The 14816-nt window shown below is 36.7% G+C and overlaps 1 protein-coding gene across 11 annotated transcripts in view; it reads right to left on the reverse strand.

The window, feature by feature from the left end:
- The window catches only part of SYNE1 (spectrin repeat containing nuclear envelope protein 1), a 286948-nt gene that overhangs the window by 265559 nt on the left and 6573 nt on the right, over positions 1-14816 (reverse strand). For all 11 annotated transcript variants that reach the window (XR_002433840.1, XR_002433841.1, XM_021382260.1 and 8 more), the window contains exon 2: positions 13324-13588. Coding sequence is in view for 9 of the 11 variants with exons in the window: in XM_021382260.1 (XP_021237935.1) it covers positions 13324-13387 (64 nt within the window). In the remaining 2 variants the exon portion in view is untranslated. The remainder of the gene's footprint in view (positions 1-13323; positions 13589-14816) is intronic.

Consider the following 14816-nt stretch of genomic DNA (forward strand, 5'->3'; position numbering starts at 1 on the left):
ACAAAGGGGTTGCAGACATTTGAACTGAAAATAGCCTGGGATTCGTTTGCTATAGTACATTTTTTATCTTTTTTTCCACTAGGTAGGTTTATCTCAGTCTTTATCACAGGTTCATTTCAGTTAGTTTCATTCCAAAGAGTGGGTTTTGGTTTGTTGTTTTTTTTTTTGTTGTTGTTTTGTTTGCTTGTTTTTTCTTTTTGTGGGCATGAGAAAGGAGACAATTTTCTTACAAATAAAGCACAGCTTTAAAGGGGTAAATCTGTCAAAGCAGCTTATACCCAGCATTGCTGGCAATCGTCCACAAATTCTGTCCAGTCACTGAGGAAAAAAGATTATCCACATCCTATAGCACTGGGCTGAGACAGAATGAAAGAGGTCATGTAAATGGAACATATGACTTTCAGAGACAAGCTATTGAGTTGTGTCTTTAGAGCTCAGCATCATAAGTAAAATGTTTCTATGCCAGAATACAAATCTAGATGGCAATGCCTAACAATAAATCAGCCAACAGACACAGACATGATCATACATAAATATCATCTACTAAAAAAAAACTTCTTCCTACTTCTTCTTTGGCAGCAAAACAGTAAAAAGTGATAAAGCCCAGAGCGTGAGGGTTTTGAAACAGACAAAAGATCTTAAATGTAGGATTGGTTTCTCACCAGGGTAAGTACTCAGAGGAATGCAGATGCATCCTTTACTAGCAGCTACAGTACAGTGACTCCACAGTAAGCTACTATAATGAACTAAACTTTAGGGCAAACTTATTCTTAGATCTTGACTGAGATTGAAACAATCCATAGTTGATAACACAGTTAAAACTCTTGCCATGGTCATTTTCAGGTAACATGATGTAAAATAGTTTTTCTCTCCATTTTCTTTTTTCAAAGCAATGCTATTGCTGTTCTTAATATCTAAACTCCTTTCCCCTCCTCCTTTTTTTTCCTTCAGAATTTCTAGCTGTTAGAAAGCTATTTAGGTTTCTTATGCTTTCATTTAATCTTTTCTTTCCCTCCTATGTATCTTACAATGTTTTAGTTAGTTCTGTTGTCTTGAAAAATATTATTCATAGCTTTTTACATAACTTTTAATAATAAGTTTATCTTCCCAGTAGAAGCAAAGAAAGCATTAAAAAATATTTTGTGACTTTTTATTCCTCTTTATAGCCATTTAATCTTCCATTCAGCTCCAGGTTCTTTACTTTTCTCTTCCTAATTTGGCAACATGATGTAGCTAACTGTTTAGAATTTTGTTCAGTCAACTCAATCTTCTCTTTTCCTACAAAGAAACTTCAATTCTTATTTTCATGTAATTTTTTTTAATCTCTTTCTTTTGCATTACCTTTGACATTACAATAGTTCAGCATAGTTCATACTTTTAAACTTTAGCATAAGCCTGTGCAAATAACGTGAGCTCCTTAACTACATACAACTATTGTGTTAATCAACTGTGTCATTGAATTCTGCAAGAGGAACAGTATAGATTCCAGATTTGAACTCATTCAAAGTAGAAATCTACTGGCAGTCAGAGGATAATCATTGTATTCTCATGCCTGTGACTGTATGAGGTTTGCTGTTTTAACTATGCCAAGAATAATTTATTAAAAGAGATAGACATTAACACTTCTAAAACTTCCAAAATACTTGATTACTAATGTATAATAATGCAGAAGATTGGAAGAAGAAAACATGCATTTAACTTACAGTGTGACTCCCATACATAAAGTTGAATGAGTGATCTGCAATTTTTAAGCCAAATTTCAAGCTACTTTTTATTCTTGATGGCACAATTAACTATTCCATTACTCTGGACCGTCAGTGAACAAACAATTAGTAATAAACAGAAATAGCTCTTGGTAGATACATGTGCACCTGATTCAAGCTGTTACTTCATCACTGCAGTAGTTCCTGGGACTGAAATTTCTAGAATACATAAGGACCACGTTGATTCCCACACTTTTTTAGTAGGTGATAATGGGAGATTCTTCTATTTCAGTTCCATCTGGAAAGTGATATTAACTATCCATACCACCCTCAGAGGTCAAAACTAGTTACTTTATTCCATATTTGCATATCTCTTTCAAAATTCAATAAAAAAAGTTAAAGAAACACCTTGACTAGCACAATGGCATACCATTGTCAAATGTCATTCATAAATGTCTGCAATTTCCTATGCAAACTTGAAGATTTTTTTCCTGATAAATATGAAGTGTGAGTTTTTGTGCAGACAAATTTCCTCAGGGAACACAGTGTTTGAACGTGCCTAAAATCTCAAATACAAACACAGAGACAGTGAGCATGGACTATTGGTCTCTTAGAAACTGTATGTAAACACAACAATTAACTCTTCATTCCTTTCATTTATTCAAGTCACTTCTGGCAGTTGGTCACACCTTCAGCTTTCTTAGTAACAACACAAACGAAAAGACAGGTTCAGGATTATGAAAGAAGAATTATGCAACTTGGATGTGTTCAAGCTCACCAAAGTATCCTAACAAAAGGAGATTCTGGAAAGCAAGACCAAGAAAGAAGATTATACAACTAGAGTCTTCCTTCCATTATACATGGCGATAAGCAGCACTAGATTTCCTGCTCTTAAGTCAGTCAGCCAGACAAAAATAAACAAAATTAACTACCTCTTTAGGAAAAAGAAAGCAGAGGCATCACAGTAAGATTTCCATTAAATAAAAAGCACTAACAGAATTTCTCATTACATTTATTTTTCCTTTTTATAAGGATGGATATGTTTTTTAAAAATATAAATAAGATTGTGAAATAGCTTCATTTTTATATAATGGACATGGCACTAAAGAACAAAGTGGCAGTTCCAGGATAGCCCACTGATATCAGCTCACAAATGTTGACAAAATGAAAATGTCTAGGTTTAGAAATAATATCTAGGTTGAGTGTATTAAAAATCTTATACATACTCATGGCCTTCCTCTTAATTTCTAACTGCTAATACTGCTGAAGTTTCTTAATCCACTGTATTTGTATATTTATGGATCAGGTTATAAACTTAAGTTTTTCAAATTGAAGATAGGCATCTATTCATCTTCAGATATACAAAATCTACATCTAACCCTTTTTATGCCCATACTTCTGGGTGCCCAACTGTTTTTTCAAATTTATTCTTGTTGCATTGCACAACTTCAGTAATGCAAAGCAGCTAGAAATCCAGGTTAATTAGCCTTATGTCATGTCTGATCAGTCTCAAATCAGAGTATGATCATCCAAGTTTTACTACTGCAACTCACATCTGCTAACTAAGCCTCATGCCCATAACCTCCACTAACACCATGGCTAGATTATGTTTGCTTCCTTGATTATTTGTAATTGATCATTGAACAGCATCACCTTCATCTCTCCTATCTGTTCAGACCTCCAACTTTTAATTTCCTTAAACATTATGCCCCCTGTTTCTGTGACTATGATCTCCACTGGGAAAAAAAGGTCAGCCAAGCTCAGAAGTGCAGCTCAGCTGACAGTACAAAACTTTTTCACCACAAAATCCCAAGGAAGGATTCATTCTTGAATGTATCTCTCATGAATGCATCTCCTCATCTGGAAAAAGCTTCAAGCTTTGTAACTTCCATTAAAAGGCATTTCTTGTTCTTCTCACTGTAACGAGGTGCATTGGCTTTACTCACGCATGAATGGAGCATTCAAGCTGCAAAATAGTGCCCAAGTAGGTAATCAGTGTGGATAACAGAATCTAGTAACATGATTGTATCAGTGCTCACAAGTGTTCTTTATTCTAATTTATTTGGGAGAATGAAACTTGGGCCAAAAACTTACATAGATATCCATATCAATATCTATATCTAAATGAGCTTTTTTCTTCCTATCTTTTTTTTTTCCTCTTTTAAACCACTACGCAATGTTTTGCCTCACTTTGATACATTGGCTTGGCCCCATATCTTCTTGAATACTGTGATCTGATATGCAAGATATTTTTCCCCCCCAAGACCGGAAAGCTAACAGTAATACTCTTCAACTACTGTTGCTGTAATAGTTCATTCCCCTCACCTTATGGAAAGAAGATTTTTCCTTTGTTATAATGAGCTTAAGATAAAGCCTTTATAGAACAGCTGCTGTATTCACAAGGTCTGGAAGCTTGCTTTCTCACAAGCAGCTTTCTTGCAATAGCACCTCAAGTCAAGATGCCCACACTAACATATGTTCCTCGATAGTAGAGCAGGTGAAGCCACACCTCCCTGTGTATACCAACAGCAACCTCCAAGCAGGCTGGTGGAGGCATGGCACCCTATGCAGTCATGACATACTATTTTTGGCCCATAAGAGTAACCTGCACAAAGCTCAGGTACCACGTGCCTCATTTGTACAGCCCTTCACCATTGCTATAAGGAAATGATGGATTTTTCCCAGGAATTCTACTGGCACAGCCAAAGAGAAATTCTGTGATCTGGGTAATTCAAATGCAACCCTCATTCTGCAGCAATGTCCATGTAGACAAAAGTTGTTACTAAATGTTCCAGATATATGTTGTATCCAGGCAAATATGAAAGCCTTTAGCTTGGAGATTCACAGGTTTTGCAGGTTTGTGTCACAAGCAGTGGCACAGTGTAATAAAGAGATTACATAGACTCCCCATAGACTCTTAAACCAATGTGCATCAATGAAGGCATAATCCTCTTAAAAATACTGAGTAGTATGTGACAAATACTGAAGTGTAATTGCATAATATTTAGTAGAGTTCTATTATAGGAAGTTTCATAAATTTTGCCTCTCAGTAAGGAAATATTTATATTCATATTAATGTTTATAATGAAACTCCTGTATTTCCCAACGCTACGTGATAACAACTGTCACTCCTTAGCTGTGGGAGCATTAGAGACAGGGTTTTACTGGAGAGCAAGGCATGATGTGGTGGCTTGGCCTCCAGGCAGGCTGCGCCGTAGCTGGGCCATAGTCCAGAAAGAGCCGCTCTCACGGTGTATAGCAACTCAGCATTATTCCTTTTTTCCACATTCACCTGGAAGTTACTTGATCTGAAATGCTGTAATGCTTTCCTACTAGGTCCCAGATAGTTCTGATATGGAATTAAAACAATCATGCAGAACCTACAATAAAACAGGATCTGTTTCAATAGACAACATAGGGCTTAGCCTTTATAATTAACCCTACTTCACTCACACGCATTCTGAAAAATAAATTGTACATGGAGAGGCTCTAAATTGAAGTCTAATAATAAATGAGGAAAACAGAACTTACACCTAAAAAAAGCAACCAGGATTTGAATAAAAATTTTAGCTGTGTAATTAAGTAATCAAATACAAATTCCTGTACACTTGCAATATATTTCAAACATCTCATCTTAGTTTACTTTGAGAAATAATTTCCAAAAGGCTAGGTTTTGGGTTTTGTTTAAGGGTTTTTTTATTGCTATTTTTCCCCTTCTTTAAATGGAGTTCTGTATTCTTAATAGGTTGTTGACACTCAGGCCCTCATAAGGCCCTTTCTCATTTTAGATGAAAAGCAGAACAAGTTGCCTGTTTTCATGCACATGATAATAGACTATTCACTTGGATACATACAACTGCCATTTAAAACTCAGTGCAAAACTAAAATTAGAAGTCTGTGATATGACTCACAAGGAGAAGCTTTTGTGACAGAAACGAAGATATTTTTAAGCAAAGGGAGTCTAAAGTACAAAATAAAAACTGCCAACTAGAAATAGCCTATGGAATAAATTGCTAGGTGTTATTTTTGTGTTATAGATACTTGTAAGTAAGTTTTCTGATTATCATCATCCTAATAATTAAAGGTGGTAAAGCTTCTGATTTATACGAAAGAATAAAATGGGATTACAGGAAACAATTAGAGCATTCTCATTTAAATACTTCTCCTTTACACTACAGAATTTTTTATGTGAACATAGAAGCATGCCCAGCAATACTTCCTTTACAAAATTATTACAATGCTTATTCTTTAGTGTATTACTTAGAGACATGTCCTTCTGCAATTTGTAGTTCTTCTTGTATTAAAAAAGCAAACAGCAGAGGTGGCATTCCAAAAAGGATGTTTATTTGTCATGAGAACAATTTGCTATATCTAAATTTAATACTACATTAAGATCTACAAGATGTATTGTAGGAAGGTAGTACAACACAGAAGTGAGAAGATGAACTTAAATTTTTCAAGTATGCAGCATACTCTACTATAAACAGTAAATGAATCAGATGTTAAAAAAAGACAAATGATAAACGTTGTAACCAGCAAAGGAGAAGTCTGACATTGTAATTTTTAAACAATTCTGAAGACATTGCTTCCTGATATTCTCAGCCCAGTGCTATTACTAAAATAACCATCTGTCTAGCAGATTGTCAAAGAGAGGGTGCTCTCAAAAGTACTAATCATGGTAATGTTTTCCTTCTCAAAATCTTTATCGTCACTAAGCCTTCAAAACTGACACATAATTGTTCCTCTTAAGACTTCTTGAAACACCACCCCTTTCACACTAGTAACAAATCCAGCAGATGTTAAGATAAAATAAAAACTGAAAACTATTTGTTACCTCAGATTGGGATTTATCACAACTAGCTTCCAACAGCTGTAGCACAGATGCCTACATCTGAACTTGTCAAAGAAGACTGAGAAGAGTAAAGCTGGTGAAGACAGATTTGTATAAAACACAATTTGTCTGACATATTTTGGATATGTACTTCAAGATAAGAGGAATTGTCCTTGAAAAAGCACCATCTTTAACCACTGTCTATAGAGCAAATCTTCCAAGGAGGATTTTTCCTCTAGTTTTGCCCCTCAAGTTTTGTCTAGTAAATCCAGCCCTTGATGTTTGAAGAGAAGAATCACAGTTTTTAAACTCTACTCTTCAAGCAATAAAAATGGAAGCCCTCACAACGTACAACGCTAAAATATCAAGCTTTTTCTGCACTAAATATGTAATTTATCCCAGATGAAAACTGAAAAAATAAGGCTAATTTTCTGAAAAAGTAACACAAAAACAAATATTTCTTATTTTCACCACCCGTGTTATCTTTAGAGCTTTGTATCCTAGCTGACCATCCACAATGGGAAAGAAGAACAACAGATTTATTTACTTGTTACTTTAAGAACTGCTCTATGATCATCAAAAGTGCAAGCAAAGACACAATGAATAAAAGTCAGTTGGAATGAGTTGATTTATACTACATAATTTTGGAAGGAGAAGCAGTAGAAATGTTAATCAAGACGGCAATATTAATTTTTAGATAAAATTTATTTTAAATGTTTAATGTGTAACTTGTTTACAAAGGAAAAACACTAAGAATCCAAAAACAGGACCACACTGCACTTAAATGCTGCATTGCACAGACTGCCCCAGGACTGTATTCTTATTGAGAAGAACACAAAATGTAGTCAACTGTAGTCAAAAAAATCCCCATCACATGGTTCTTTTCACTGTGATATTGATTGCTATAAGAAAACATTATAGTACAACACGATATCTAGAATTCCTTGCGTTCTTTAGTCACTTTTGCTACTAGTTAATCATTTAGTTATCCATGACCATATGTTTCTGAAATACCTACAGCTAGTGACAGCAATACATCAGATTATTACTATCAGATACATGGGTCAGAAGAGACATGAGGTGGATTCTCACATGATTTGTTTGCATATGCATAAACCAGAATTAAATATTTCCAGCCACAGTGATTTCATAGGTAGCCTTAGCAAGATGCCTTATCCAATGTTAACTAATATTTAACCTGCGTATAACTGGCTGTAGTCTAACTCACATAATTTTGTTTTAGTAAATGAAAATATTTGATCTCTCTTTTTTTGTCTACCCTTTAACAGTTTTACTTGCAGCTGCAGTTTTTCCAGCTGTCTTAACCTTCACACATAAATCTTATTTTGTTAAGAAATAATATTAACTTAAATTTTCTCACACAAAAACAAGTTTGAAATCCTGCTTGGTTTACTCCTAGTTTAGACATACTCTGTAATGCTATTAAGATTCCCAAGTCATCATTTAGATTTACTTGCCCTTCTGCTTAGATAGACTACAGAGCAAACAGAGTCGAGAAGAACTTTCCTTTAGCCTACTGCCAGTGTGTAGTTAACTGCTTTAGTTACAAGACTTGCACACATGAGAGACTAATAATCAGCTTACACTGTCATTTTTTGTGACTCAAAAATCTACTAAATCTCCAGACAGTTGCAGAAATCAAGGTGGGACAATTCAGAGCATGGAAGACTGCAAAGGAACAATAGCAGTGGAACTACATGGAACCAGTGTATGTCAGCAAACTGGACAGAAACTTTAACCAGGGAAGTATTTGTGATGCAAGGGTAAAACTCTACTGCAAAATTGTGCAGCTTTCCAATCCTGACCAAGAACATATTTTCAGTCTTGCATTTACAAATGTGATGTTGCATTTTGAGTCACTAGTGGAAAAGGGAGGTGCCGCCAGGGGCTCACCCAACCTCTGCAAACCAGTTTTCATCTGGTTCAGATCTAAGAGAAGTAGCGCTGGTGGAAAGTTGGAAACATGCCTGCAGCAATGCAAGCTAGCTTTCAGTAACAGGTGTCTGTTAAATCAGCTTAGGTTAATGTTAAACTGCAGTTCTTGGCACTGTTTCCTTATAGAGAAAACAACCAGAGAGAAAGGTTGATGAAGGTACTTATTAACAAAGTATATATCAGCTAAAAGAAAAACTCTAGCATGTGGTTAATGGCTACTGCTACTACAGCATGGAAAAGAAAAAGTGCTAGGATGTGAAAGGAAGGAAAAGAAATAAAAGGATTGAAAACCACAAACAGATTCAGTGTTCTGTGAATAACGTTACCAGAAGGACAACATTAAAATTAAACTACAGATAATATTTACTTGCAGGTAAATTTAAATTAAAAAAGTGATGGAATTTTAAGCTAATTTGACCTGCGTTAAGTTTCTGAGGAGAGTTACGAACGTTACTAGAGCGACTGTGGCTACTTTCCATCATGGCTGGCCTTCATGAATGGCCAAGTTGCTTTCTTTCTCACTGTGTCTTTTTCAGTACTATAAAGTCTCTCTGCAGGGCTTTTACAAAAGCACAATATTGCCCTGAGCCCAAATAAGCTTGAGTCTTACAAGAGCAGCAGTGCAACCCGGAACCAAACAAAAGATTGAGAAGTTTTTTTTAAGGTTTCATGCCTTTTGAGAGATGGACAAAATAGATATCATACCTAAATAATGTTTAAATTGCTGTATGTTGTACACCACAGAACTGGTTTTACTGAATGAGATTCAAATGAGTAACAGCCTCCAAGTATCAGTGATACCAGAGTAACTTAATTTGGGTGTCTTATAAATCAGGATTGCAGTGCAGACTGAATTTCTGTGATACATGAAAATGTCTTGTTTGACTAAATGGACAACCCAATAACGAACACAGTACCTCTCAGAAACATCTCTATCTTGCATAGACTACCAAATGGGAAATTAGAATAAATGGAGGGAGAGAAAAGTGGGAAGGAGAAATGCCTTCTGCATTAGTATGATATAGTGACTCTCTTGCTATCACCTTACAAGTGAGCAAGAGCAGGCCAACACATGACAGACAATGTCTGGAAGAATGGGACCCTATATATATTTTTTCCCCTTCAGAAAACAGTATGACTGCAGTTTGCCTATGAGTGAAGTACTTAAGGAAAGACAATATCCTGATGCCAGAGATGACTAAGTTTTTACTAGCTTGTTTCCTAGCACTGCTTGCTTTGATTTTTGTAGCTACTAAAAGTGTTATAAGAATCCTTAATGTATGACTATCTATAACGCATGAGAAGCTGGCACTCCCCATAGACTAGGGAGCACTGCCTTTGTGCCAACTGGCATTTAATTCGCTGCATAGCCCAAAAGAATTCCAGGAACGTGATTCCAACTGATGGCATACACCAGTTCCACTCGGGCTTTGTGAGTGTTTTTGTAATAAATTATGCAAAGACTCTAAAGGATGTCATCAATTTACTCTGTAGTACTTCAAGGATGTGATTCTTCATGTGTAAACTCGACAATCAAAAATTCAGATATCTCCTCTATACTCTGTCAGCTCTCTTAGCAGCCATGCTTGCAGGGCAGACCTGTTGGAGCCAGCTCTGAGGAAAGCTGAAGCAGTACACTGAGGTGTAAAGATGTCACTCGCCCCTAAGTGTATTTTAATAGCACAAGAACAATATGGAGGCAACTATGTATGTTACCAACTACAGTTAACCAATTGTGATAAGGTCATTCTTCACTACAACTGTTGCCTATTACATATATATGTCATAAAATGCCCAGAATACAAATACGCAGGGATGGATTTCTGCTTCACAAACATGTCTTCGTTAATCAAAATGCAAGTGACAGGGTATAGTGCACTTTCTGGAGATGCCTTTCTAACTCCCCTCAGACTGCAGACTGAGCTATAATGGATAGCCCTATGTGACATTTTTTTATTAGAGTGACAGGGATGGAGAAGATAAATCTTACTCAGTGTCCACCTCTCTCCTGCACCCCATGAGCCCCTATTTAAAGGAGTAGGTCCTCCATTCTCCTGGGTAAGAAACTGCAAAGCTGGCTGGTCTTTGTATGGGCACAAGTACATGACAGGTTGCTACACACCTGCAGCTTAGCACACAGCATATCTTCATGATTGTTTGTCCCAAGTAGATTTCTGAGGCAGTGATATTGGGGAAAAAAAAAAAAGTAAATTTACACTTGCTGCTGTGTCATAATAATTAAAAAAAATCAAGACCTAGTTTTGTATTTATTGTTTGACAGTTTTTAGGAAAACAGATACAATTCTGATCACACGCAGCATGTCCAGTTGAGATTTCAAAACTGGTGTTGAGCATGTCAATGACGAGAGGCATTTTTCTGGTCTTTTCTACACCTCCCACCACAACAAATCATTGGAAACTTGCAAGGTGAATATGAGACAACAGTGTGGAGCGGGACCAAGACTTGTTTTACCTCCATCCCTCAATCCCAATGACTTTTCAGTGCTGACATCTTACAGCACTCTCTAACAACATCACACACGAAATGCTCCCCAACTCAGCTCACAGCCAGGTACAAAAGCAGGCACTGTATATCAGAACTGTGGCTCTGCACTGATGAAGACTCCCCCAAAGCACCTGTCACACCATGAATACTGTCAAGTCCACTGTGATCAGGAGCTAAACATCCTGTTCCAATCACACAAACCCTGGGATGCCACGCAAACATGCCATGAAATCTTTTTGTGTTTCTAAGTTCATTCTTGCTCCTGTCCCAGCTGATTACAATTTCTGAAAGGTAGAGTAATCTTAACACAAAAGAGCTAAGGTAGTCGCAGTGCTGACTGTCTGCTCATCAATAATGCAGAAATACAAACTAAAAAAAGACTCAAGCTCCAAGTACTCCAGTCTTGGCAAAGGTGAAACATTTATTGAAGTAGTGCTCCTGCAGCAAAGCCCAGATCACAGCAATACCAAGCTGAATTGATTTTGTCTGAGGAGCAAAGAATCCAGTTACAACTATGACTTCAAACTAACATACAATGACAAGTATGTTTTTAGTTTCACACATTCTCTTCTAAATGATCTTCAGGAGTCATTTACTTTTTTTGATGTCCAAAAATAATAAATAAAAGTATTCTGAATCTGATAGCAGATTTCAGCAGAACAAAATATACTAAAAAAAGAAAAATGACTAAATAAAAAGAACCAATGACACAAATAAACAGGACAACCATTTCAACACTAGCAACTTTATAGATGTTTAGAAAGGTAGCAAAAAGTAACTTGACAATTAACAGTCCACATTATTTTTAATGTTCCTGTAGAATCCTCTTGACTCATTGCTTCAGAGTACCAGCCTGGATAAATTCCCTAGAACACTACCCAGGTCCTTGTCCTTTTCTTTTACAATTTGTCTTTATAACCTTAAAGGACCTCTGTTATTTTACTCAAAATGGTTGATGGTTCTATAATTATTTCTTGCTTCAAATCTTTTTTTTTTCCCCTCCTGAAATCCTTATTAAGAACCTGCTGCATGTGTATAAACACACTGAGACCTTCATCTGTTCTGTGACCCAGGTTGCCCCATTTTTCCCTTGCACACATTTGCATCTGCCTTGAGTGTCTAACCCTGATGTTTAAACTACAAATTCTCCAAGGAGGGAATATTGGTGTTTTTTTTTTTTTAATCCTACATTAGTGGGCACTTTGAACAACAATTGTTCAAGATTCCAGCCTAAGAAAAAGCAGACAAATAAAAATATAGAGAAAATAATTGACTACACAAAAGTCATGAGGCAGAACTGTGTATTTTGGAGTTGGAGAAGTACTTTACCCAGCCTAAATTGGACAGAATTTGTATCTTCATTTATTCTCATGTTTCTCTACTGAGACTATGCAGAAATCATGCATGCTAGTTATATCTCGTGACTGGGAAACTGAGTTCAGAAATCCCAACACAACAGAAAAACAATAAGTGGGAAGAAAAGCTATGGGAAGATAAAAATTTCCATGTATAGAAGATGAAGAAGAGGGTAACGCTTCAGTTATTTATGATTAAGCTTGAAATTTAATAGAAAATAAGCTTACTGCAGCACTGATGATAGAGGTATTGACCAGAAACAAACTAACAAAAACATAAGTTCTGAATACAAACTTAACTGCAGCATTTAGGTATAGCTTCTAAAAATTAAGACAGTTACTTCATAATAATAAGAACTTAAAAAAACGAATGCTCAAATACTGCAACAACATCCTGTAATAAGATATTTTAAAGATCACTGAATTCAATAGCAATAATTAGCTCATTAAGTTACGAATTCTTCAACACTTAACAATGCAATGAGATCCAGTTCTTGTTTGGAGACAGGAAGTATTCCTAGAAAATACTAGTTTATTGGTAGGGACTGTACACATACATTTCACAACTGAGGAGATGATAATACGTTTTCTATTCTCCTCTCCATGAGAAAGCTGATGTACAGTCTGATCATGTAGCAGAAACAGCACCAAAAGACTGAATGCTCAGTTCAGTGTCTGACCCCATGGATCCAGGCTCAATATCACTGGCTTTTAAACATTACAACTAATTCTGTGCCAGAGAACTCATAATCAAGATTCTTCAGATATACTATGTATATTTTCCAGTATGGAAAATATACAGACCCACTCATAATGGAACTGGGCCGAACGCCTGTAAACTGTTGACATAGATAAGTTTAAAACAGCTACTAATCTTCAGAAATACTGTCCTGACTGTGTACTGCAGTAAAGAGTAGGAACCTCAATCTACTAATGGATAAATGAAAGCAAAAGCCATAGTCCATCTCTTACCTTGAAGCCGTTGCATGACATTGGCAATGTCCCTAGATCTTGCCACGAGTCGGGATGAGGCCATGATCTCTTTGCAGTGAGTCACCCTCCACTGACAGAAGCCTCTCTCCAAGCCACTGGCCTTGGTGAGGTGCCGACCTCCAAGTACCTCCTTCCAGCATTCAGCCTCAGCACAACCAGCCTGGGCAAGTTACATGTACCTCCAGCCCACACAAGCACTCACAGGGTCTAGCAGCAGCACTGTCCTCACAAGCAACTCCAGCACCTGGAAGAGAGAGTACCAAGGTCCAGAAGGAACTTTTAACAGTTCTGTGAAACTAAGTCTTAATAGCTATTTTAACATAGGAGCAGTGTGTCTTGCACATACAGTATGCTCTAGCCAGAGACACAATTAATGCTGAAAGCTTGTTTGGCAATCACTCATGGAATGAAATGGCAAAAGCAAATCATTAAAAACAATTGGCAATGCACCAGACATCAATGCTTTCATGAGGGTGCTTATGGGTATGTTTTAGAAACAGAGATAATGTTGTACATATTAAGAGTAATTCTGTAGTATTTCTTAATGTAAGTAATATTATGTACGAAGAAGGAAAACTTCAAACACATGTAAAATCCAAAAGCTGTACAAGTCTCATTGCATTCTATCATGTTAGAAAGGAGCACACAATAGTAACTCATTGATCGTGACAATACAGACCACTACTGGACTGTGTGCTCTAATCTGAAATACAGATGCTCACATACTTTACTATTAAATATAATTTATTTACATTCTCTTTTATACTGTATGGCAATGATGTACTATGGGTTACTTAGCATTGAAGGCTCAGAACTACTATACAAGCTTACTTACTGTTGTAACTATAAGAAGATCTACATGATGATTAACCCAGTCTAAGAAAAGTCATATTCAATTCTGCAGAAAATGTTATCAAATAATTTCCCAGCTTCTGAGAAACCAGTACATATTGTACAGACATGCACCTAGTTCCCCATTAGTGAAGAACTAAGCGTATAGACAAAAAGAACAACAGCACTCCTACTATACAACCTGGCCTCACCCTAAATTTGTGAAGACAAGTAGTTGATCAGTACCAGAGCTATGAACGGGACTATAGGCATTATGCACTGTTCCCTTCTCCTAGCCCAAAGGTCTGCCGCACCACATACTCCCCAGCACACAGTAGAGAAGCCTTTCAGCTGTGCTACTTTGGTCATGTTGAACTGCCCCAAACAAGCTGCGTCAACATGTAGGGCCTGTCAGAGAAAATCACATTTTAACATTTCCTCCTCTGACCCTTCCAACCCTGCCTGACCTAAAGAACTCCCTGTTTCCTCTGTCATTACAGATTTTACAAGACATGTACCTTGCATTTTAGATGTATAAATGCAGCTCAGCAGACCTAAGCTAACCTTAAATCAGAGGAGTTGCAGAAGGCACATGGCTGCCAAACCAAAGCTCAAAAGAGACTGTGAAAGCTATACAACAA

The sequence above is a fragment of the Numida meleagris genome, unplaced genomic scaffold (assembly GCF_002078875.1).
Source record: "Numida meleagris isolate 19003 breed g44 Domestic line unplaced genomic scaffold, NumMel1.0 unplaced_Scaffold193, whole genome shotgun sequence".
In the NCBI taxonomy this organism is placed as follows: domain Eukaryota; kingdom Metazoa; phylum Chordata; class Aves; order Galliformes; family Numididae; genus Numida; species Numida meleagris.